Genomic DNA, 23689 nt, shown 5'->3' on the forward strand with positions numbered 1-23689 from the left:
ACATAGCTAACTGAGGTTCTGTCCCCCCCCCCCCAACAAAAATCCTGGTTACTTTATGCCCATTTGTATGTAGCTTTCTGGAAGAGAATGAATGCATCTAGAGTGAGTATTTCTTCTCTGGGACAATGCCTGGCCAAGCTGAAATGAAAGAAAACGTGACAAGAGTGCTTGTCAGTACAAAAGAAGGCCATTTCCCACACACACACACACAAAAGATCACAGAGAAATCCTGTGGGTGGGAAGTCAGTTCCCCGCTGTTTTATTTTGAAGGGGAGGCAGCCTAACCTGATCAGGCAAGGGGTTAAAAGTGTAGTGCCGATGATGTCAGTTCCTGTGCTTCTTTGGAGGGCTGGCTGTGCTATTTGAGCCAGGCTCTCCCGCTTGAAGGAAAAGAGGGAGAAAAGAGGCAGAGAACGGGGAAGGACTGAATGGGACTCGAGCGTAGCTGTTGCGTGCATGACTTTCGTGAGATCCTCTCCCCCTCAGGGCAGCAGCAGCCCGCGTTTGCCTGGAGGTGAGCGGCAGGAGGATGGCAACACTCTGTTCCTGAGCACAATATAACCTTGTTCTGACCAAGAACAATACAAGGTCAGTCGCAACTTGGGGGGGGGGGCGGAGGCTTCTGCTATCTTGGCTCTTTGCTTGCAGTGCCCGGCTTGCCTCAGCCCTCCTTCCTCCTCCTGCTGCTGCTAGAGCAGCCTGCCCAAGGTGAGAGACTGTGTGAGGCTGGGGGTGTGCGGGGCGATCTTCGCTTTTTCTTGTTATTTCCAAAACTGATTTAAGCAGGGTTCAAAACTGTAGGGCAGAAAGGGATGATTGCTATAACATGTCTGTACTGTGTACTGGAAATCACTACCTGTGGTGTTGTATTACTTTGATAACTTCTTTCATTTAAAATTACTAGGCGAGAAGGGAGTAGGTAAATGTCCTCTTTTATGGAATGTGTTATCTTATTATTACAGATGACTTGGTGTGAACTAGTTATGACCGATGTAATGAATGGGTGGTGTAAACTAGCAGCCTTAACCATTGCCATCTCTGGCAAATAGTAAACAGTTTGGGGCTTCAATTCTAAACACATTCAGGTTCGAGAAACAAGCCCCATTGAACTTACTTCTGCATAAACATATTTAGGATTGTGCTGTTGGTCTTTTAAAAACAGCTGGCACAGAGTATTGGTACATTAACCAGGACTTTAAGGGTACTTTCATTTACTGCAATAGATGGGTATTTCCTAGCGGAAGGATGAAGTTTACAAGAGAAATGTAACTCTATGGTCGCTTTACCTGCTAAATTAAGCAATTAAGATTCTCCTGAGGACTATTTGTTTAAACTTTAAATGATTACAATGTTAGCCTTATCTTCAATAGCTGAGGTGTTTGCTTATAGTTATTTCTTTTTGTTCATGTATTGAACAAAATTAGTTCTTCCGAAGCTCTGGGTGGCTTACAAAATTGATAAAATCAACATCAATTAAACATAAAGTAGAATAAAACATACACAAGTAGCATTAAAGCAGCAGAAAGATAAAACTACAGGAAAAAGAATCCCAGTATTAAAAAGTGCTTTGTGCTTTTACCTGAAATTTAAAATGAGACACATTGATGATTCATCTCCATGGGAACCTCATTCCATAACTGTGAGGCTACAACTGAAAAGGCCTTGTTCCTTCCCACAATTGATTTAGGTGCTTTTATAAATGGGATGCAAAGCACGGTGCAGTTTACGAATCTTAAAAAGCAAAAGAACAATAAATGGGATATGTGCTTAATTTAGGGAGTGGCTCTCTCTGAGATATGCAGGTGCAAACCATAAGATGCAGTGCTTACACAATACTATTACAATGGAATGGTGATTGTGCCACCATCTTGCCTGGTTAGGCACACATGCACAATTGTTAAAGTGTAGTGTCCTCCATTTGTTTCACCAACAAAACCTTTAGAGCAGCAGTTATCATATTAAATACCATGTCCATACTAGCTCCCATGGGGTGCATGGGGTGTCAGGATAGTACTTCTGGTGGGGAACACATCGTGTTCCTTCTGGGGTAGTTTGTCCACCTTTGGTTCCCATGGATGCCGACAATAACTAGCTCCCAAAAGAGCCAAAAGAGCCATTGGGTTATACCCAACTTTAGTCATACTCAGACTAAAGCCATTGAAATCAATGGACAAGTAGCTTCTGTCCATTAATTTTAATTGGTATGCTTTGAGTATGATGGATTAGTTGGATATCACCCCCTGAGACTAGGCAAGATTTAAAACTGGCAAAACTCTCATTGAGCAGAACAGTCTTAACAGGAGCTTGAAAGTGATCTCCTTGTGAATTTCCCACCTTCGCTTTCTTTCATAATTACAAATATATAATGCTATTTGTAATGGAATAACCCACGCAAAAGTGAGTATTAGTATGGTAGTGCTTTCCACCAGCTGCATACAGTTTGAGATGAAACCAGATAATATAGATATGAAACTTCTGAAGTGGTAAAGTGAAGTGCAGACCTAAAATGTCTGTTATCCCAGCTAAATGTGTATAGCATTGCAGTCTTAATTTGAGATGGCAAATGAGCACAGGTGGCGGGAAACTGTCTTTAGTATTGCACCTTGGTGCAAGTATATATGAAACACCAGGACTGCAATATCTAATGAATTAGAAACATTTTAATTGACAAAAAGTTACAGTAGTCCAGGTCAGGTCAGACCAAGACAGAATAGTGTGGTCCTATGTACTTCCCTTGATCTGGACACTATATACCAGTATCTGTTGTTGCAACCTAGAATTGAAATTGGCTACCCCCTAAAACTCATGTGATTATTCGACTAAGGGCTGCCATCCAAGTAAAGAAATCTATGTAATGCATGTGTTTGTAAAGAAATGTAATTGCATTAATATGTATTTCACATGATACATATATCTTAAAAATGCTATGTTGATTAGTTTGTATACCTTTGACATAATGAGAAGTGAAAAAAGAAAAGATAGTTAGGTTCTGCTATATAATGGTTATGTTAGATGCAAAACCAACATTTTTGGGTAAATAAACTGTGTTTTTAAAAAGGCATATGTGAAACAGTATGGACATGTTTTCTCCAGAAAACTGCATGTACTACCATTATAACCTCTAAGATCAAGCCTTAATGCTGAATCCTTGATTACATTTTTTGCATTCCTCTCTGGATAGATGCATTCATAGTGGATATCGTAAGATTGTCTGCAAATGGCACAATACACCTACTAATCTAGTACTGCAAAGTGATTTATTATTGCAAAATGGGTGCTAGGCTTTTGATTATGATGAATACAATTTGTTCTGAGCTCTTGTAACTTTTTTTAAAAAACAAGCAGATAGAAGAAAGAGGTCAAATTCAATGTTTTGTTTCCCCCCCTAATCATTACAAGGATTTCTGTACAAGTTTATCTCTTGATACAAGCAAGGACTCAGCTGGCTTTATGTTGTGTCTTTCACCTCAAGCCTGTTCTCCCATGAGAAAAGAATGCTGTCCATGACTTCATTATAAGTAATAGATCCAATGTTGCCTTCCTACAATAAGGCACCATGTTCTGCTTAACAAAAGGCCTTGGTAGCTGGGTACGTAATTAGGGGCTAACTCTTTAGCTTTTTGGCCTTGATATGGAATTTTACTGCAGCTATGCCTGTTAGGCTTTTCCCTATTGATATATATATAACAGAAACTTGCTCAGTAGCTGGTGGTAGGGTGGGCGCTCGCGGAGGAACGGGGTTGTGGAGGCAGCGGACCGCCCCCGGCACCACTATTCCGGTAGAGTGCCATTGTGGCGGCCGCCCCCACGCGCCGCACACCCCCATGTGCACCAGGCACCATGCCCCCACAGACGGCACCCCACGCCCCCAGAACGCATGCCACGCCCCTGTGGGCGGCTCACCACGCCCTCGCAGGCAGCATGCCACGCCCCTGGGATGTGCGCCACACCCCCAGGATCACCAGCCATGCCCCCGCCAATTCTCTGCCCCCCAGTAGCGGAGCATGCAGCTTCACTGCTGGGAGTGCGGTGCCACTGCTCACCTGACTGCTGGGTAGTTCTGTTGCTATGGCTTTTTGAGAAGTAGATGGGAAGGGAGGAGGCTGCAGCAAGGTTTGTGCGGTACAGATGCAGGAGCAGAACCAACTGAGTGCTTCCTTCCAGTGTGTTTCCACCCTGCCATCTTCTCTGCCAGCTTACCCTTCACCCTCTGACACTCAGTGAATAGCAGTGAGGTGACTGACCAGAGGCCATGTGAGCAGGGGTGCCCTTCCATACTGTCCAGTACTGATCTTTCCATATTGCAGTGAAAGAAGTAATACCATTGTTCCATTTCAATAGAAAGATAATGGAGTGGCAGACCTGAAAATTAAATGGAGGTGGGGAGGGGCTCTCCCTTGCTGGAGTGTTTGCTGGCCAACAATCCATTGGCGATGTTTCTCTAGCTCTGGATGTCCTTCATTGAACAGAGGGTTGTACTAGGTAGCCTACAAGGCCCCCTCCAACTCCACAAATCTATGATGATGCATATTATATAGGCAAGTTTCTTCCTCACCATCTCCTATCCTTGGCATGTCAGGTTTGACAAGATGGGAGTGTAGAGAACCAAACTGGAAATGTATCATCTAGCCATTCTTCAATATAGGCTACTCCATTCTGTGGCAAGTGGTCCATAGGATGCAATATAAAAAGCCTGCAACTCAATCCTAGATATGTTCTCTTGAAAGTAAGTCCCACTGAGATCACTTTCTGGTACACATGCTTAATGTGGTAGGGACATGTGCTTAGTAAAATCTTTAAAGGAGTCTTTCCTGTCTCTATATGTTCATTTTATATGGATGTTCTGTCATTCTGGATTCATGTGATGCTATGGGCAATTAATTCAGTGCCCCCACATCAGTTCAGTGCTCTGAAGCTCCCAACAGCTTGACGCAACCATGAATCAGACACACCTGGTAGCGAAAGTGATCAGGAATGGATAGATTGGATAGACAGAGGGCAGCAGAAAAATACAGTGGTCCTCTGCCAAAACATTTCAGCTGTGTTCTTATGTGAGCTGAGATTTGCATGGCTGACTGTACTATGTGCATTGATGGCATCAGTGCAGCCCTCATTCCCACATGCAACAGGGTGGAATGGATTAACCCTCAAAGGCAGATTTCCAATGAAAAACACGAAAAACTGTGCCCGCAAGCTTTTCTGCTCATTAATTAATTCAGCTTTGTTTTTCAGCACTTTAGTAGTCATAGGTGCAGACAAAAAATTATATGCAGGATGGCCAAGGAGAGAGGGAGCGTTCCATCACTTCTCTGTGGCCAATACAGAAAGCAAGTGGGCTGCTGGAGGAGTGAAGTCCCCCTTTCCACACACAGCTTAGAAATGCTGCAGGAGGCTCTCCCTCTCTCCACTGGCAGCCCACGGCAGGCTGGTAAAAAGTATATATTGGAGACTGTCGCCTTTTGTGGGCTTATTTGCAAGGCTGAATTAAATCACCAGAATAGTTCCAAAGTTTTTAATTTCTATGCTCACCCCTCCAGCTTTTCAGCATATCTTTCCATTTCCATTCATTAAATTTGGGGACAAGCAAAAGGGACTTCCAAAGGTGATTAAAATGGACAAAGGGCCTTAGCTAAATATTTTTCAGACTGTGGCAATGAAATATAATGAATGGAGCTTTATCTTTGTTCTCTTATTATCTGTTTCACTTGGATAATTCATAGCCAAAGCTTTGTGGTGGAAGGGCTTCTGTCATCCATGAGGACACTTAGTTCATTGTGTCTTCTGCTGCCCACTTCAATTAGCTCATGGGCTTCTAATGAAAGGGGCATATTGGCTATGTGAATTTTAAGCATTAGCTAAGCAACAGGCCTATCGTTCCTGCTCTTGTAGCTGAACCTACATACCAGGAGATTAAATACGCACTGACAGGCTACCAGAATGACCCTGGGAAACATTAAGAGTTAGTACAGCTTGGTGGTCCAAAAGATAGCTAAACTGGGGGGAGAGAGAGACCATATGGAAACCAGAGTAACTTTGATAATGTGATCTTTAGGAGCTGATAAGAAGATTCGGTTAACTCTTTCACTGCACATTCTGGAACAACAGTGAGTTTATACCATAGTCTAAGGGCTTAGGCTGTTTGCATTTGCCTAATCTTCTAATCAGGCTTGATTGAAGCTCTTGTCCTGGAAGTCTTAGTTGTTAAAAGTTTGTTTACAGTTGGAATCTTCATTCTGAATTCTCCTAAACTTCCCGAGTGTTTAAAGTTTGAATGCAGAGTTTGTTTTGTGTAAACTGACATAAAATCATAGAATTCTAGAGTTGAAAGGGTCCCCATGGGTCACTAGCCCAGCCCCCTGCAATGCATAGTATAATGTTACCATAGCTAGATTGGAAGTAAAGGGACCATTAGGTCCAGTCACAGATGACTCTGGGGTTGCGGTGCTCATCTCTCTTTACTGGCCAAGGGAGCAGCCTCCGGGTCATGTGGCCAGCATGACTAAGCCGCTTCTGGCCAACCAGAGCAGCACACAGAAATGCTGTTTACCTTCCCGTCGGAGCGGTACCTATTTATCTACTTGCACTTTGACGGGCTTTCGAACTGCTAGGTTGGCAGGAGCAGGGACCGAGCAACGGGAGCTCACTCCGTCGCAGGGGTTCGAACTGCTGACCTTCTGATCGGCAAGTCCTAGGCTCTGTGGTTTAACCCACAGCGCCACCCGTGTCCCCAGATTGGAGGAGGCAGGGGAAATTCTCCTGTTAGGGAACATCCACCCCATATGTTTAAGACACATTCAATGCATGTTTTAAGCTCATTACTTGGCCCAAAGAATATCCAGAGCTGTAGTTTGTTAAGGTTACTGAGAATTGTAACTGTGAGGGGGGAAACTTCCATTCCCAGGGTCCTTTGGGGGAAGTCAAAGGAATGTGTTTTAAATGTGTATTGGGTGTGCTTAAAAAATATCTATAAAGACAATTCTTATAGCATTTTGGACATTTCAGTCTTTTTTTTCTTTGTCTTGCTCACTTAGGACATCTTGAGGTCGGTCTAGGGAGAAGGCATTCAAAATGGCAGAGCTTGCTGTTGAGAATGGTAGCTGCATGGACTGGCAGAAACGATGCCTTGCGTTGGAGACACAGCTCTTCAAATTCCGCCTGCAAGCTAGTAGGATCCGGGAGCTTTTGGCTGAGAAGGTGAGGCAAAAGCTACATTTTGTAACCAGTCTTTGCTGCTTATTCTTCTTTTTTTTAAATACTTTTATTTTGCTTTAAACAAATACAGATAAATATAGACAACCAAAATTACAAAAGAAAATTCCATAATAATAATGAAAAAAGCTAACAGACTACAAAAAAATCAAAGTACAAGGGTGCTTATTCTTAAACCTTTGGATGAGGATAGCTAGTAAGAGAGACTGTAACCCCCCGTGATGAGGCCAGGGACATAAGTTTCAAAATCAAGTCTTTATAATGAAAAATCAAACAGTTTCAACTTAAATTTGATACAGTACCCTATAAGAAGGTCTAGAGAAATTGCCTGTCATGTTTTAATTTGCTTATTAATGGACTGATTTTTTTAAAAAATAAATTTCTCTAAGTTAACAACATTCTGAAATATAAAGGTAAAGAGACCCCTGACCATTAGGTCCAGTCGTGACCGACTTTGGGATTGCGGTACTCATCTTGCTTTATTGGCCGAGGGAGCCGGCGTACAGCTTCTGGGTCATGTGGCCAGCATGACTAAGCCGCTTCTGGCGAACCAGAGCAGCGCACAGAAACGCCGTTTACCTTCCCGCTGGAGCAGTACCTATTTATCTACTTGCACTTTGACATGCTTTCGAACTGCTAGGTTGGCAGGAGCAGGGACCGAGCAACAGGAGCTCACCCCGTCGCGGGGATTCGAACCGCCGACCTTCTGATCGGCAAGTCCTAGGCTCTGTGGTTTAACCCACAGCCCCACCCGCGTCCCTTATGCTGAAATAGACACTATAATTAATTACAGTAACACCAACTGCAGTAGAATATCACAATAAAAACTACAATTAAAACATACATTATAAAATTAATTTTATACAAAAATGTATTTGGCTTAAGTTTCAGAGCAGCCTGAGGATGTGGACAAGAACTCGGATGGCTTTGAAATCATGATTTTCAGAACCTGATTCCTACCCTATCCACGTGCTTGTTATTTAAACCCCAAGCCCTGTTTCGTTCATTAGAAATCCTAAATTTAAATCTTCACCCAGTCAATGTTTTCGGAAAGAATTCCAGCAGAATGGTGACAGCACAATAAACTTGTCTGATTATTCCTGCACTTTGCGGAGCACCTGATGGCTGGACACCCCTGTGGAAAGGGAAATGAAGACTCTGGAGTTAATCCAGCCCTAGGGGTGTGGGTGTGTCAAGCTACCCTTTGTTGAGATTAGGGAGCAGTTTGGTTCAGTGATCAGGTTACTCTGTAACTGGCTGTATGGTTTTGTGATGTGGTTTTTCCTCTGAAGGCCAAAGAGTAAGCAGTTAAAGGCTGTAATTCAACAAAGCCTTGTCAGAAGTGCTAGGAGTGAGGGGAGGTTTTCTTCATCGTTTTCAGGCTAACAGGATGGTTGCCTTAGTGCTGAAAACGAAAACTGACTAATTTTGTAATTTAGTAAGTGATTTAGTAAGTCAGTCGAACAATTTAAGAACTGATTCACACAATTCTAATACACAACTTAAGTACCAGAATTGCAGCCTTAAGGGCTAGTTCACTAATTTGTTTGCTAATTTCCCGCCCCTCAACAAATTCCTAGGGCAGTTTCTAGTGATTCATTTGATAACTGCAGCATCAAGTGGTGACTTGTATGTATGAATGAACAAACCACAGGATGCCCATGCATATCCCTGCATAGCTCTTCAAATTCAATGTGTGTTTTTTGAAGGATTTAGTTCACACATTCAGCTTTGAACATTCACCTTTTGAATTGTCTAGTGATAACTTATCAAGTGACTGCACACACACACAAACACACACACACACACACACACACAGGTGAACATTCCCCAAAGTCCTTAATAAACATGTGAAGGGTTGTTAGAATGCTGTCTTAATAAAAGTTCTTTGCCCTGCGTTCTGCCATGCCTCTCTTGAGAAACTCAAAACAAATGCAATGCTAGCAATGATACTGCTCAAATGTTTTTTGGATGCTTTCCATGGAAATTAAAGTATGCTGGAGTTTAGAATTGTATGCATTGTATGCCTTTGCTAACTGGCATTTACTTGCACTCAGGGTTTTTTTTTCCCCATGCAGTTGCACACACTGAGGAGAAAAGGGGTAATATTCTCTTGATGAGTGACATGGCAGGCTGTTGCCATGGCAGCATGATGACCCTGTTACAATTGAGCTGTGGGGCCTCTCAGGAGAGAGAGAAAAGGACTGAGAGAGAGAGAGAGAAATGGAGAGAGAAAATGGAGCTGAATCTAATTAATGCAAAAGAGAGTAAAAGTCCAAAGAAAAATACTTTGATTCTGGCAGGAATGCCTGACTAAGCTTAGAAGTGGAGATGTGTGTACACAGGATTTCCTGGGTACTTTTCTCATGGGCTCATTTGAAGGGTGTTCATACTGACTGTTAATGCATCTTCACCCAGTTAATCTAGAAATGCGTTCAAGAATCTCATGTCTTTAGTAACTGGCATTTACTTACACAGTTGTGCACACAACGGGAAAGAGGGGTAATATTCAGTTGATGAGTGACATAGCAGTCTGTTGCCATGGCGGCATAATTGACCCGGTTAACCAATGAACTGTGGGCCATGAATCTTTGGCCGCTCTCCTCACCTTTGAGACGTCACTCTGTTCGATAATAGGGCTTTATCTTTCTACAGCATGTGGGAGAGGACAGCTTGGTGGGCTAGTGATCAGAAGCGTAGGAACCGAATTTTGAACATCTCATTTCAATGTTTGTTTCACAGTTAATTAGCCGTGCAGTGCAGTTTTCTCATCAGTATTACAAAACATGATACATAGAAAGTGCAATCTGAATGCTCAGCTTATTGTTAGTTTGCCCCTGGGGAACACATGATACTCAAAAAGCACCATGAAATTAACACTCTTGCCTGATGTTAAACAGAGCAGCAGTTTTAACATCCGACAGCAAGACAATGAAGTGGTGAGAAGGAAGATGAATACTAATTATTTTTAAACTGAGCCAGGCTACATGGATTTTTATTAGCTTATCTGAAGGTTTGGCAGACTGTCAGGGGTTGCCATGAGATCTTTAATGAATGCAGGCAGTTTCAGTATCCATTCAGTTGGGAGGTAAGTAGAGTTCTTCTGTTCTCAAAGAACCCAGGTTTCTTGGGGAGATCAGTCTCTAAAATGCTGGTCTCGTTCAGCTTACTCATGAGAGATAGCGAACCATGTCAAAAAGTGGTCAAGTGTCAGAGTGGTACAGTTGCCATCGTTCACAAGAGCAGAAATATCACCAATAATGTGCAAATGGTAATGTCTGTGCAGTGACCCATGGTACTGCAATGAAGTTGAAGTTTCAGTTTGGGACAAAAAGGATGTTAATTTCCAGGTATTATTCCAAGTAGGGGTGTATACTCCTACTGGGGTAGTTTGTCCACATTTGGTCCCCACCCTGCACTCAGCTCTCATCTGTGGCTCCTAGAAGCTGTCAGCATGTGACAGCAGCCACACCCCAGGAAAGGGCTTTGACCAACCAGCTAAACCAGGTGAGGGTAGTCAGTGAGTCTCAGACCCTTGGTGAGTTAGGGACTTCCCCTACGTGCGAAGACAGGCTCCAGCTGATTGAGCAGACAAGACCAACAGTGGGTCCAAAGGCCGAGAAGGTGGTTTTCTGCACATGCTGTAGAGGGAAGTGAGGGGCAGATGGGGCTCGTCAACCTGAGAAGGTTGCCCATCTAGGAAAAGGAAAACTCTGACCCTAAACCCCCTGAAACTCTGACCCTAAAACTTACAGGATATATTTTGGAGAATAAAAAGCTAGGGAATAAACCCTACACAAATCTGGAGTAGAGTCCATAAGACAGATGCATGGTGCCTTGTACGCATCCTTCTAGCAACTCCTGATGCCAACTTACTGCTCTGCTTTCCTTTGGAGCATATCAACGTGGCCGGGGGGGGGGGGGCGGGTCTTGTCATCTGGGCAGTGTAGGGCTTCCATACACACTGCCCAAGCTTGTGCCCTGGGGAGGTCACTTTGGTGCTGCTAATGACTTCATCCCCAAAAGGTGCACTCCATTCTCTTTCTCGAGACGATGGAGAAATCACATTGATCCCTCTTCCCTTCTGGGAATAGTAACTCTACAAGGGGAGTCACTGCACTTTTACCCAAATGGGTTTGCTGCTCCCAATCCAAAAGCATTGGTTTTCCTCAAACAACCCTCCAAGGAAAATGTTATGACAATTATTAAAATTAATGAGCTTTTGTATATAAGCTTGTGAGAACAAAGAACCTATGGGACACTGACCCATAGCCCTCTTTTCCTCTCCAGCAGGGAAAGTCTGTGTGCAGATATTGTTTTCCCAAGAAGAATGTGAAAGGAGGGGAGGTAATTTAGAGGTCTTCATTAAGGCATAGGAGAAGCCAGTCCAAGCCAGGGCAGGAGGAAGGAGCTGCAGACACAGCTCTGAATTGACACAGAGAAAGCCAGACTATTGAGAAGTGCAGGGGAAGTTACTTACATGAGATCAGGATGTGTTTAATGTAATTCCAGCTGATTTAATATCCATGCACTGCAATGGTAGTAGATCATCAGCAAAACGAGGATCAAACAGAAGCTTGGGTATCAAATTTGAATGGGGGGGGAAACCAGCTTTCTAAAATCCTTTATTTACTCTGTCAAAATTAATGCTGAGTCAGTGCTTCAGCATGGTATTACCACAGCATGGCGCTGAGTATCCCTGCCAACCTAGAACACTATAATTAAGGACGCTTCTGGAAAAAATGGGGCCATTCCTGGCAGTGCAGTTGAACCATTATTCAAGGGCATGTTTTGCAAAAGTGAATGTGGAGCGAGAGAATATAGGAGGACAATCAATCACTCAAGCCTATGAGGTGCGCACATGGGAGGTTGAAGTCTCCTGTGTAAATTGGGCCCCAAATGCCCTTGAATTTACATAATATTTATGTCAATCTCATACCTGTAAATAACATGATATGGGAATATGTGAGCATTGTTACTGCTTTCCCAAAGGTTTGATAAAGTAAATAGCACTCTTTGAAACAGTTTCTAGACATTAAAAGATCCTGCGCATCATAGTGATTATATAGTGATGCAGAATCTATCATACGTCTATCAAAGAGATATGGTGAGTTGAATGCTAATGGTGAGCTGGTGGCTTCTAAGTAAGCTGCTTATAGGAGTGGTGAATAGCATGTAAAATGTACCAGAAGGTATCCTTTCCAACGATATAATGAATGTCAAAATTCACTAATGAGAAAATGATGGGTGATAGTACTGTTAAAGAGCTATGTTTTATAATTCTAGAAATGCCAGAGATCACAGTGACAAATGATGGGTTTTATTCTAAAGAAGTAGAAGAAGTAGTAGTACTAGCATTACTAGTACTACTGGTAATACAGCATTTCCATGTGCTCTGGCACTCATCACGGTCTTCCATGCGCCAGTAGCGGTTTAGTCCTGCTGGCCACATGTCCCGGAAAGCTGTCTGTGGACAAACACTGGCTCCCTTGGCCTGAAAGTGAGATGAGCTCCGCACCCCATAGTTGCTTTTGACTGGACTTAACTGTCCAGGGGTCCTTTACCTTACCTTTACCTTTTACTTTAGTAGTAGTGGTAGTAAACCGTTTTTCATGTCTTCTTTTCTTCTGAAGATGCAAGAACTGGAGCAAAGAGTGGTTGAGGCAGAACAGAGAGCCCAAAATGCAGAGAAACAGGTAAGAGCTACTCTGATATCACTAGTCCCATAACATGTGAAAACCTTTACAGCTGGACGGGCACCCCAAGATTTCTAATTATACAAAGGTTTTCAGTTTCAGGTGACACATTTACACCTTACAGTGTTTATAAGCTTTTAATCATGTTTCTAAACCTTGCTGTAGCAGCGGGAAAACTGTGTTCTGTGGGCAAAGCCTAAAAAGTATAGCCTTTGAGTCCTCCAAATCATATCCATACCATACATTTAGAACCTATGTCTCTGCCCCGCTCCCCCCCCCCAAAAAAAATCATGGGAATTGTAGTTTGTTAAGAGTGCTGGGAATTTTAGCCCTGTGGGGAGTACACTCCCCAGAATTCCTTGGGAGAGGTCATGACTATTAAAGTGGTATAAATGTGCTTTAAAAGCATCATGTGGGTGTGATCACAGGGATTCTGTGGCCGATTATTCCCACCATTTTTAGTTGCTAAGCAATTTTTGGGACCCACACAGAATCCAGTTAATCTACCAAGGATACTATTCTTCAACATCCCTTTTTAAGGGGGGAGGGGGAAAGGTGAATGGAAAATTACAGTCCAGGTTGGACCGCCATATCCTGGCCAAACTTGGTGGAGTGAATCAGGCCTGGAGGCTTGGAGTTTGCCGCTGCCTGTTACCAGTGGCACCACCCAGCTTGTTATCTAAAGGAAATGGAAAGGCCTTTCGAAATGCCTTAATTAAATCTGACAGGCTTAGGAAGTGGTTTAATACATCATGTGGAGCTGCCACCCCACAAACAGGTATATTGTGCAGGGAAGCAAAAGACGTCTAGGAAATGAAATGACTTGTGTGCTGAGTCCTAAAGCTGGGTGTTTTTTTCAGCCCCCGAGTTCAGGGTTTTGGATGGTGTCTTCAATGTGCTCTTATCTTCAGATAAGGAAGGCAAAATGGTTACTGTCCCAGCTTGGAGGTTTCAGTGTAGAGTCACCACTCAGGCATCAGAAGAGCTGGGAGGGGCTCTTTCCTTAGACGGTAATTATTCCCAAGCTCTGATCCAAACACCGGCAGCTTGGGAGGCTAAGCTTTCTGGCTTGGGGTGCCACACGCTTGCCTTTCAGGTTCAGCGTAGGGGAGAGACTGTTTGCCTCTCTCTGTCTAATGTAGACAGACAGGAGGACAAAACACAGCTTTCTGCAACTCTGGGGCCAGGAATGTCCGCTGGAGCATAACCAGCTTTCATGAAAAATTTGGCACATAGACTGGGAAATATCCCGCACGGCATTGCCAATCTCAATTTGAGGCCTTTGAGGAGGAGGTCAGTAGGCTAGGGCCCCGGCGCCGTCAACATTTTAAAAGAGAAAAGCGGAGACTACATTTGAGAAGGTACTCTCAGGCACAACCAAATTATTTATGACATCCCTATAAAGCTTCTGTCCAAAACCCTGGAAGGGGACGGATAACAGAGCTGCTGGGATGGAGAGAGGGAGAGACATGTTCATAGAAAAAGAAGGGGCAGGTGCAGAATGCCTGCCAAGTGGCGATTCAGTGCCCCACTTATATGTACCTGTAAGACATGTTTGATGTCTTATTTCTTCTTGTATACTTGGTACTTTCTTGCTGTCTGAAGATGGCAGGCCTTCCGGGCATTTCTTTCAATTATCTTCTGAAAAATGTATTTTCTTTGAGCCTTTGAATATTTAGGTTGTATATCCACTTACCTGGAAGTGGAACTTACCTCAGGCTAGGCTGAGCAGTGCTGCTAAACTGATATTTTCAACATCAGATGCCAGCGCTCTAGTGGATGGGATTATACGAAGGGACAAATGTGTGAGAGTTCTTTAAGAAGAATCTGCCCTGCCCCAAATAAGGGTCCATTAGTGAATAAACAGTCTATTCCCACAAAGAGTCCAATGTGTTTCCTTCCCTTTCACCACCCATTGTCATTACAATGAAAGTGTGAGGGAATCTTTCAGGTGGAAGTTATGGAAGAGAAGCTGAAACTTGCCCACATGAAAACAGGCGGTTCAAGTGTACACAAGAAATACCAGGAGCTGGTGAGCAGAGTGCAAGAAAAGGATGAACTGATTGAGAAACTCGAGACACAGCTGGAAAAGCAGGTAATGAAGCTATTTTAAGCTGGGACACACATCTTGCCTCCACAGCCAGTGAGAAAGGTACCATCTGATATTATGGTGTGGTGCAGTGGTTAAGAGTGGTAGTCTTGTAATCTGGGGAACTGGGTTCGCATCTCCGCTCCTCCACATGCAGCTGCTGGGTGACCTTGGGCCAGTCACACTTCTCTGAAGTCTCCCAGCCTCACTCACCTCACAGAGTGTTTGTTGAGGGGGAGGAAGGGAAAGGAGATTGTTAGCTGCTTTGAGACTCCTTCGGGTAGTGATAAAGCGGGATATCAAATCCAAACTACTACTACTACTACTCTTCTTCTTCTTCTTCTTCTTCTTCTTCTTCTTCTTCTTCTTCTTCTTCCTCCTCCTGCTTCTAAAGTACATTTATGTCTGTCTCCCCCTTCTCAGGTCAATATTTATTTATTCGAAACAGTTATTGCTGCCCTTGAGTAGAGTTTCCAGAGCAATTTGTAGAAACAATATAACATACATAAATAAAACAGGTGACATCCCAAATGAAACGGGTGAACTCATGCAATGGGACTTCCTCTTGCTCCCCTTGCAGTTCCCCCATATGGCACCCAAATCTGTTCTGGGGTGTTGCGGGTCCCTCTGAAGCCGATTTGAGAGAACTGTGGCAGGGAGGGGAAGGAAGGACAAGTCTCATTATGTCTGCTTGCACAGCATTGGATATCCCCCTATAATAGTAATTAATACGTTAGAAGAAGAAGAAGAAATTTATTTATTTATTTATTTATTTATTTATTTATTTATTTACGACTGTAAGGGGGGGAATTATGCCTGGCTCCTAAAGGATAATGCAGTTGGTGCCAGGCACGCTTCACAATAGCCGAGGGAATTCCACAAATACAATCCCAGCACTGAGAAGGCTTTCTTTTTTTCATTCTAAATAAATAAATCTAATAACTACAAACAGGTTGCAGAAAAATAAGAAAAGAAAAGAAAGGAAAGAGAAATTAGTTTAAAAAGAAGAAGTATGGGGCAGAAGAGTTAAGTTGTCACAACTGGCAATAAATAACCATAGGAAACAGCTATGTGATTTAAGTTAATAACAGAATATATTAAGAGGGGAAAGATGCACTGAGAAGGCTGAGAAGGTTTGCCACCAGCTTTACTTTAGATGGCTGGAGCACCTGGTAGAGAGGCTCTAAATATGACTTCAGCACATAGGCAAATTACTATGGGGAAAGTGTTCCTTCTGGCACCTGAGTTCAATGGTCTAGTTCTGATTTGTAGGGAAGTTTCCACAAAGTCTCCAGAATATTCCTTACTGCTATGCAAGAATTGTGCAAGAATAGTGAGCTGTTGCCCATGGCTACACCTGCAATTTCTTCAAGTCAAATGGATCAGCTGCTGTCTTATAACATTTGTCTATTTCTTCTCTTCACAGAAACAACTGAGAGCGGATGATGCTAAAATTGTCCAAGAAAAGGCTGCCAAAATTAAAGACTGGGTGACAGCTAAACTAAGAGAGGTGATGGCCAGTTTGTTTCTTCCACACCCCTAGTCCATAGAATTACACAACTGCATTGGCATGAAAGGGGTGCTTGCAGTGACACCTCAGTAGGGATACCCTCCTCTGCAATGACATGTAAACTTCTGCATTGCACTGTTGGAGAAGACAATTTGTACAGCTGTGTGCCTTCTTTTGTGTGCTGATGGACTGTAGAACTGGGCCAGTAATGACGCTTACAGTACAACCTATGTACAGAGGTACCTCGGGTTACATACGCTTCAGCTTAGATATGCTTCAGGTTACAGACTCCGCTAACCCAGAAATAGTGCTTCAGGTTAAGAACTTTGCTTCAGGATGAGAACATAAATCGTGCTCCAGCGGTGTGGCAGCAACAGGACGCCCCATTAGCTAAAGTGGTCTTCAGGTTAAGAATAGATTCAGGTTAAGAACGGACCTCCAGAACGAATTAAGTTCTTAACCCAAGGTACCACTGTACTTGTTTAGTAATTTAGTTAGTGAAGTCTAAGCTTATTGGTTAAGCAGATCATCGTACTGTTTGGCCGTAAATATACAAGACAAAGAGAACTCTTCCTAGAGATAGGCCTTCCTTTCGAAGAACGTAGGAATTTTCAATTAAATTTATCTTAATTTTCTTGAAATTTTATTAAAGCCAAAAGTCTAGACAGAACTGTTTGTAAAAGAAATAAACTTCAAATGATTTTTTTTAACATAAAGTTTTTTCTTCTACTGTTTCACAGCTTGAGATGGAAAACCATTACCTCAAGGGTTATAACCTGAAGCTGACTGAGCAGATCAAAGTTCTTCAAGCAGCGCTGCAAGGTAAATATGTAATTTTTAAAATAAATATCTAGGAACCAGCAGGGAAAGTGAAAAGAAGAACCCTCAGATCTCTGTGCGTTTCACTGCCATTTGTGGTTTCCTTCTAGTACACAGAGGCAGAATGAGCAGAATATGATATTTCCATTTTCCATCAGTATATATTTTTAAAAAATATATACTGTGAGGCAGGCTGTCTGTGAGATCTCTGTTTCGGTCTCCATACTAATGGCTGGTCTATTAATTCAGCTGTAAAGGCTATAACTAATGTCAGTGGCAGAAAATCCATTACCTTTAGTGGGGCAACATCAAGCTTTAGATATTATCCTAGGGGTGAAGCTACTTTCTGAAAATCATAAGCAGATTTTCTTTTTTCTTTTTTCACTATGCACTCGGTCATTTCCTGACATGCTCACTGGCCAAGTTCATGGGTCCACCTAAATGTGGATTGTAGATGTCCCGTGGATGTTGCTTTAACACCAATGTTGTTCTTGTACATGCTAAGTACAAGAACTGCAAAATCTCATTAACCTCTCCGTCCCAAGCACATTCTTGTACAACTAAGAATAGCCCCACCCTTTATGTGGCTTATGCAATTGCCGAGGACCAACCAGTGTATCTGTTGCTGCATCGTTATTTCCTGCAGCTAGTACATAAAACTAGATGGGGATCCTGTGGCTGCCCTCCAGTTGTTGTTAAACTCCAGACTCCCATTAGCCTTAGCCAGCAAAGCCTATGGTCGGGGACTGTGGGAACTGTAGTCCAGCAAGATCTGATGGGCCACAGGTTCCCCATCCCTAACCTAAAGTATGGGTAATATTGTTGTGCCTTTTAAAACCTATGACATATATAATATGTCACCCAGCCCAATCATGCATTACATTTTCTATGGGCCTGTTCACACAGTGTACAATTCATACTGGGGCATGATGGTAAATATTGGGTTCCCATGCCTTTCTACTGCACATAGATACATTAAAAGTTACTGGGGGAAGCCTACTTCGCATTAATAGTGTTTGTTCACCCTCTGTACAACTAAAGACATGGGTTCTTTGTACTGGGTCCTGAAAACTTCATTCCTCAAATGTAAGGGAATTGTATTTTCCAAAATTGCGCCCGTTTGCTCTCTAACAGCAAATTAGGCATAGCCATGATGCATAGGCAAGCAACCTGGAGCACAGAAGAATTGTATGGAGGTGCCAATCCTGTGCCAATATTACCTGACTGGCCTCAGTTCTCTCTGCAAGCGCAAGCACCTTTCCAGTTGAAAGCTTTGCAAACAACTTCCCATCCGTTTTGATTGCTAGCGGAATGAAATGGTTGCTATAATAACCTGGTATTAAGTGTTCCCAAAATGCCACCAATCAGACAGCTCTGAATGATACATTGACTCCTGCACATAATTGTACTGTCTCATTGTGTCTGATTCAATTCAGCTTCTCCAACATAGGGGCTAATTTGAACCAGGGTTTAATCCCTTGTCTTCCATGCTCAGCATGGCAATGTGACAAGTCATAATGCGTAAAACAATGCCTTTGAACATATGCAGAGTGGATTTTCTTCACTTTTAAATAGCCACAGTATCTCCACTATGCACCCAAGTGTGTTTGGGATTAATAGACAGAACTTCCAAAGAAGAGGTCCAGCCTCATGCGTCTCTTTAGCTCCTCTTTTTTATTTTTGTAAATTTAACCACCTCTCTGGAAATAAAATCAATCTCTTGCAGACATCTCTACTGATTAACAGATTTATCTACTGTTTTGTTTACCTGGAAAACTGCAGGTACATTTACCGTGTTTAATACAGATCACTTTTGACAGCATTATACTGATTATTGATTTTGCTGGTTACAAAGGAATCTTTCTCCTTTAGTGTACAAATGAGGAATGCCATTTCACTAGTTTGTTGCTCAAAATAGACCTGTAAGAGCAATTGGGGGTGGTATAATCTGAAGTGTATTATCTGGCCATATTTGTCCTCTAATTAACAGATCACCAGAACCATCAGCGTGGATGGGTTGTAGGGGTTTCAAATGATTTGGGCTTAAAGATTATAAATTCCTTTTTTTAGAAGAGTGGTCTAATGGAACAAGTTTTCTACATATGATTATCTTGGCTGGCTTTGAAAGAGAAATACAGACAAATACATAGAGGATAAGGTGATTCATGGCTACTAGTTATAATGGCTGTGTTCTACCTTGAGCATCAGAGGCAGCAGGTCTATGAAACATCAGTTGTTGGGAATCGCAAGTGGAGAGATTGGTGTTGCACTCAGGTCCTGGTTGGTTGTGAGAACAGAATGCTGGACTAGATGGGCCTTCTTATGTTCTGATGTCTTTTCCCAATTGCAGATTTGATGACTGTGCCTTCTGAAGAATCTGTTTCCAACTGCAACATCCAGCTGTTTCGAGACCGATTCTCCTGCCTCCTTGAGGACTCAGACCGGGATTCCAGGATTCTTGCAATGGACATCAAACAGGCATATCAGAGTGTATCCATGAAAAGGGTTCCTTATATAGCAAGTGTGGTATTTATGAATGATGCCTGTGTAACGGGTGAGGTGAACAAATCAGTGCCTTCTCGGAGCTCACTGAGGCTTATCTCTGACTTCCCAGACTACCAGAACTCTTCGGTAAATGACCTGGTCCCCATCTGCCCATCATCAAACCACCAAGCTGAGACTGTGAAGTTTCATGGAGCTTTAACTTTTCAGTCTCCCCTGGAGGAACTGCAGAATTCCATTGGTGATTCAGACAAGACATTATCTGACTTGTGCAAGCCAGCAGATGGACTGAGTACTGACTTCAGAACTCATAGGTTGCGCTCATCCTCATCTGGGGAAGTGAAAAATGTTCTTAATGGTTCTCTTTCAACATCAACTCCAGCCCTCCAGCCCAAGTTGCCAAAATCCATTACTTCAACCTCCCACAATTTCCCAGGAAGGGAAGCTGGACTAGGTAACAGCATGACCCTCCCCAAAGTTCGGACTCCTAGCAATCCAAGGGACAGCATCCTGCTCGCCAAGCGGCATTATAGCCAACCACAGTCAGGGGCAGATTCCTTCCATCATGTGGCAAACAATGATATTGGCACTTTCAAGCCTATAAGTGCTGTTTCACATTGCCGGGGACAAGTGGAAGAGACTGATATAGATGAGGAAGTAGCTGAGAACATGGAGATGGAAGACTGTTTGGGGGAGGAGGCAGGGATGGATGAAGAGATTCACCAGCAATCTTGCTGTAATAAGGAGACATGGACTTCTGAAACCAGAGTGATGGACCCAGGAGGCAAGCCACCCACTCCTCCGCTGCACAGATTTCCATCTTGGGTAAGATATTCAGAATTCAGTACATGCCCAAGACTTTAATTCACTGCATTTTTTATTAAAAAAACAACAACCTACCAACAACAAAATCATTGCAGCTTGGAAATAACTGTGCATATTGCAAAGGTGTTGTTATTTCAATCTAATGTTATATATAATATATGTTATATATTAGGGACAAATTCTGTTTGCCATCAGAGGAACTGGAACAAATAATAATAAGATCTAAAATAAATATACAAAAACTCCTAAACAATACTCTAACCCAAGTTGTAGCAACAGGAAGTCGAGATGCTTTTGTAAATATTTTTTTCCTATATCTCTGCAAGAATTTTCATCTCTGTTCCTTTCCTTTTTTTAAAGATGTATGTAGGTACTGAGAATGAACATATATAGTGCTCGCTTTGGCAGCACGTATACTAAAATTGGAATGATACAGGGAAGAGAATGAACATATATAATTTTGATATGAACGTATTTTCTCCTTCCTGTTCTAATTTCTTGTGTGTTTCACAGTTGCTTCAGGGTATATATCAGAGATTGAAATTACACCTTATCAAGCCAATACAACTATGACCGCTGCTTTCCCTCTTTCAAACAGAATTGGAGGTGCATTATTTGTAGGAGTGAAGCAGCTGGTAAAAAGAGTGTGCTCAACACCTCCCTTTCTTTTGCAGCTCCTCTTCCCCCATGCACCCCATCCTCTTCCCTCCCGGTGTATGTTTCCAAGAATAGTCTATTTACAATTAAACTGTAGGTGGACCTTTTGTGTCTCCCTTTCTATCCAAAAGACAGCTTACGCGTTTGTGCCACCAGAGATATGCTTGTAGCTTAGTTGCTAGTGACTCTCTGGTAAAGACGACAGGACCTGAAGAAGGGACAAAGCAGCCCAAGTTGCCTTAAGTTCACCAAAAGTTACATTTTTGCTTTGTCTTTTCCCCTTGATCTTTCCCCCTTGTTTTAGGAGAGTCGGATCTATGCAGTAGCCAAGTCTGGCATGAGGCTTTCAGAAGTGGCTCTTGGGAGTGACCCTTCTAGCCGGAGTAAGTACTAGCCAAAATTGTCCCAAAGACTCTATACATGACCAGATACCGCTAGTGTTATCCGGTGGTATATTTTCAGAACATTTGGTCATGTAAACTCTTCTGTGATAAATGTACTATGGACTGAATTTATACCACATTTGCTGGTATACTGTATATTTGGTGATAAAGGGCATTTAGTCACAGAAACGTGCTCCACTAAAGGGCACCTCCATCAATTATGCTTTCTTCATTGTGGAGATACGGGAGATGAAAGATGGGTAGTCTTTACCAACACATAGTCTTTCAATGTGGTTTCAGATATAATGGTTATTTGTTAATCTTGGTCAGAGCCCCTGTTACCACATAAATGTTGATTATCCACATAGCCCCATCTAGCTAATTTAAACCCATCCATTTAAACATGCTGTGGGGATGCTAATTGCAGCTTGTCATTTTTCTTTCTTTCCTTTACATATAAAAATCTCAGCTTCAAATTCTTCAAGCTATTCACCTGCTGGAACGTTCACCTGCCTCATTTACAGAAATGTCACTGTGCCTGTGTACACCATGCTAAAAGGGGTAAGGACGATGACACTTGTGTTAGGACCAATATGGGAAGGTGGACAACTCTGTGGGAACAGATGTGGAAAGCAATAAACTGGTAGGAGAGCTCATAGCAGGGACGGAGGAGAAATTTGTTCAGTCAACATTTTAAAGAAAACTGATCTAATTCTCCAGTCCTGACCCATATGCAAATCTGAATGCAGGTATCAACTGAATTGTGCACTTCTCTGAGTTTTGTGATGCAGTTTCAGTACCAAAAAAATGCACACAGTAAGGTATATTTTATATTAAGCATACATATAAGTGCATATTTTATGGGGAAATGCTTTGAAAAGCATACAAAATGTATATTTTAGGGAAATAATGTGTACAAAATGCAAATAACAAGTATACAAAATGTGTGCTCCAGCGTTGTGTGAACAATTTACACACAATTTTGGTTTGTGTTTTTCTTAAACCTGCCAAGAAACTAGACAGAACAGAGCACATGCAAAGCAGACATGTGATGGAAATAGGTCCTTGGAAATCTAATTTCTTACTACTGGCAGAAAACTATAAGGAGTAATTACATTAGCGAACATTCAAATCAGGCAGATGACCGTCATACATACATACATACATACATACATACATGTAATCTAATCCCCCCCCCATGTAAACTTTGTGCAAGCAAATCAGGATGAAGGCTCATCTGCAGGTCTATCATTCAGTTCAGGTCAGTCTCCTTGTATGCATGAAGATGTCTCATACTCACATGGCTACACCTTAAATTGTCTAGATAACTGTTAAGTGAATCTTGCCTGTGCTGTATGTCTGCACACACACCACACACACGCTGCCTGGTCTCATCCTCTTCCCAGAAGTCAGAAAGACCTCAAGCTAGGCTCATATTTGCATTTGAAACTACAGGCAATGACCAAGTTAGATGCGTCCGAATGATGCAAAACCCAGAAGTAGGCCCAAAATAGCATAAAGACGTTATGGGAGCGGGCTTACTTTTTGTTCCCCATGAGATACTTTTTCTGCCACAACCTGTTAAATACTAACTAAAATAAGACAATGTTGTTGCATGCCAACCCAATCTCCAAGCAGTGCAGGATTCCAGGGGTTCCAAGTGCTTACAGTTTCCTGAGATCGATGGGCAGCAGAGACTGTAGTATCTTAAAGAAACAGTTTATTTACACCCTGAGCCTACGACGGAGGGGCTCACGTCATTAACACCACAAGAAGGTCTTGCTTCTCCCATAGCCACAGCCTTGGATTCAAGCAGAAATGATGTGTATCTCTCCTTCCTAAGCTTCTGCCTTTTTTCCCTAACCCTAATTGCCATTGGTAGGGCAGGCATATGCAAACTCGGCCCTCCAGATATTTTGGGACTACAACTCCCATCATCCCTAGCTAACAGGACCAGTGGTTAGGGATGATGGGAACTGTAGTCTCAAAACATCTGGAG

The 23689-nt window shown here is 42.6% G+C and overlaps 1 protein-coding gene across 4 annotated transcripts in view; it reads left to right on the plus strand.

Moving 5' to 3' along the window:
- The first annotated feature begins 327 nt into the window (after positions 1 to 327).
- The window catches only part of PLEKHH1 (pleckstrin homology, MyTH4 and FERM domain containing H1), a 56667-nt gene continuing 33305 nt past the window's right edge, over positions 328 to 23689 (plus strand). For 2 of the 4 annotated variants that reach the window (XM_081900906.1, XM_081900907.1), the window contains exons 1-9: positions 328 to 588; positions 7032 to 7194; positions 12843 to 12905; positions 14839 to 15000; positions 16421 to 16504; positions 17245 to 17326; positions 19674 to 20650; positions 21612 to 21690; positions 22160 to 22251. In XM_081900906.1, the coding sequence (XP_081757032.1) occupies positions 7069 to 7194; positions 12843 to 12905; positions 14839 to 15000; positions 16421 to 16504; positions 17245 to 17326; positions 19674 to 20650; positions 21612 to 21690; positions 22160 to 22251 (1665 nt within the window). In that variant the 5' untranslated portion in view covers positions 328 to 588; positions 7032 to 7068. The remainder of the gene's footprint in view (positions 589 to 7031; positions 7195 to 12842; positions 12906 to 14838; positions 15001 to 16420; positions 16505 to 17244; positions 17327 to 19673; positions 20651 to 21611; positions 21691 to 22159; positions 22252 to 23689) is intronic. The other 2 variants (XM_081900908.1, XM_081900909.1) reach the window with 1 other exon arrangement.

This window comes from Podarcis melisellensis, assembly GCF_964234715.1.
Source record: "Podarcis melisellensis genome assembly, chromosome: 1".
NCBI lineage: Eukaryota > Metazoa > Chordata > Lepidosauria > Squamata > Lacertidae > Podarcis > Podarcis melisellensis.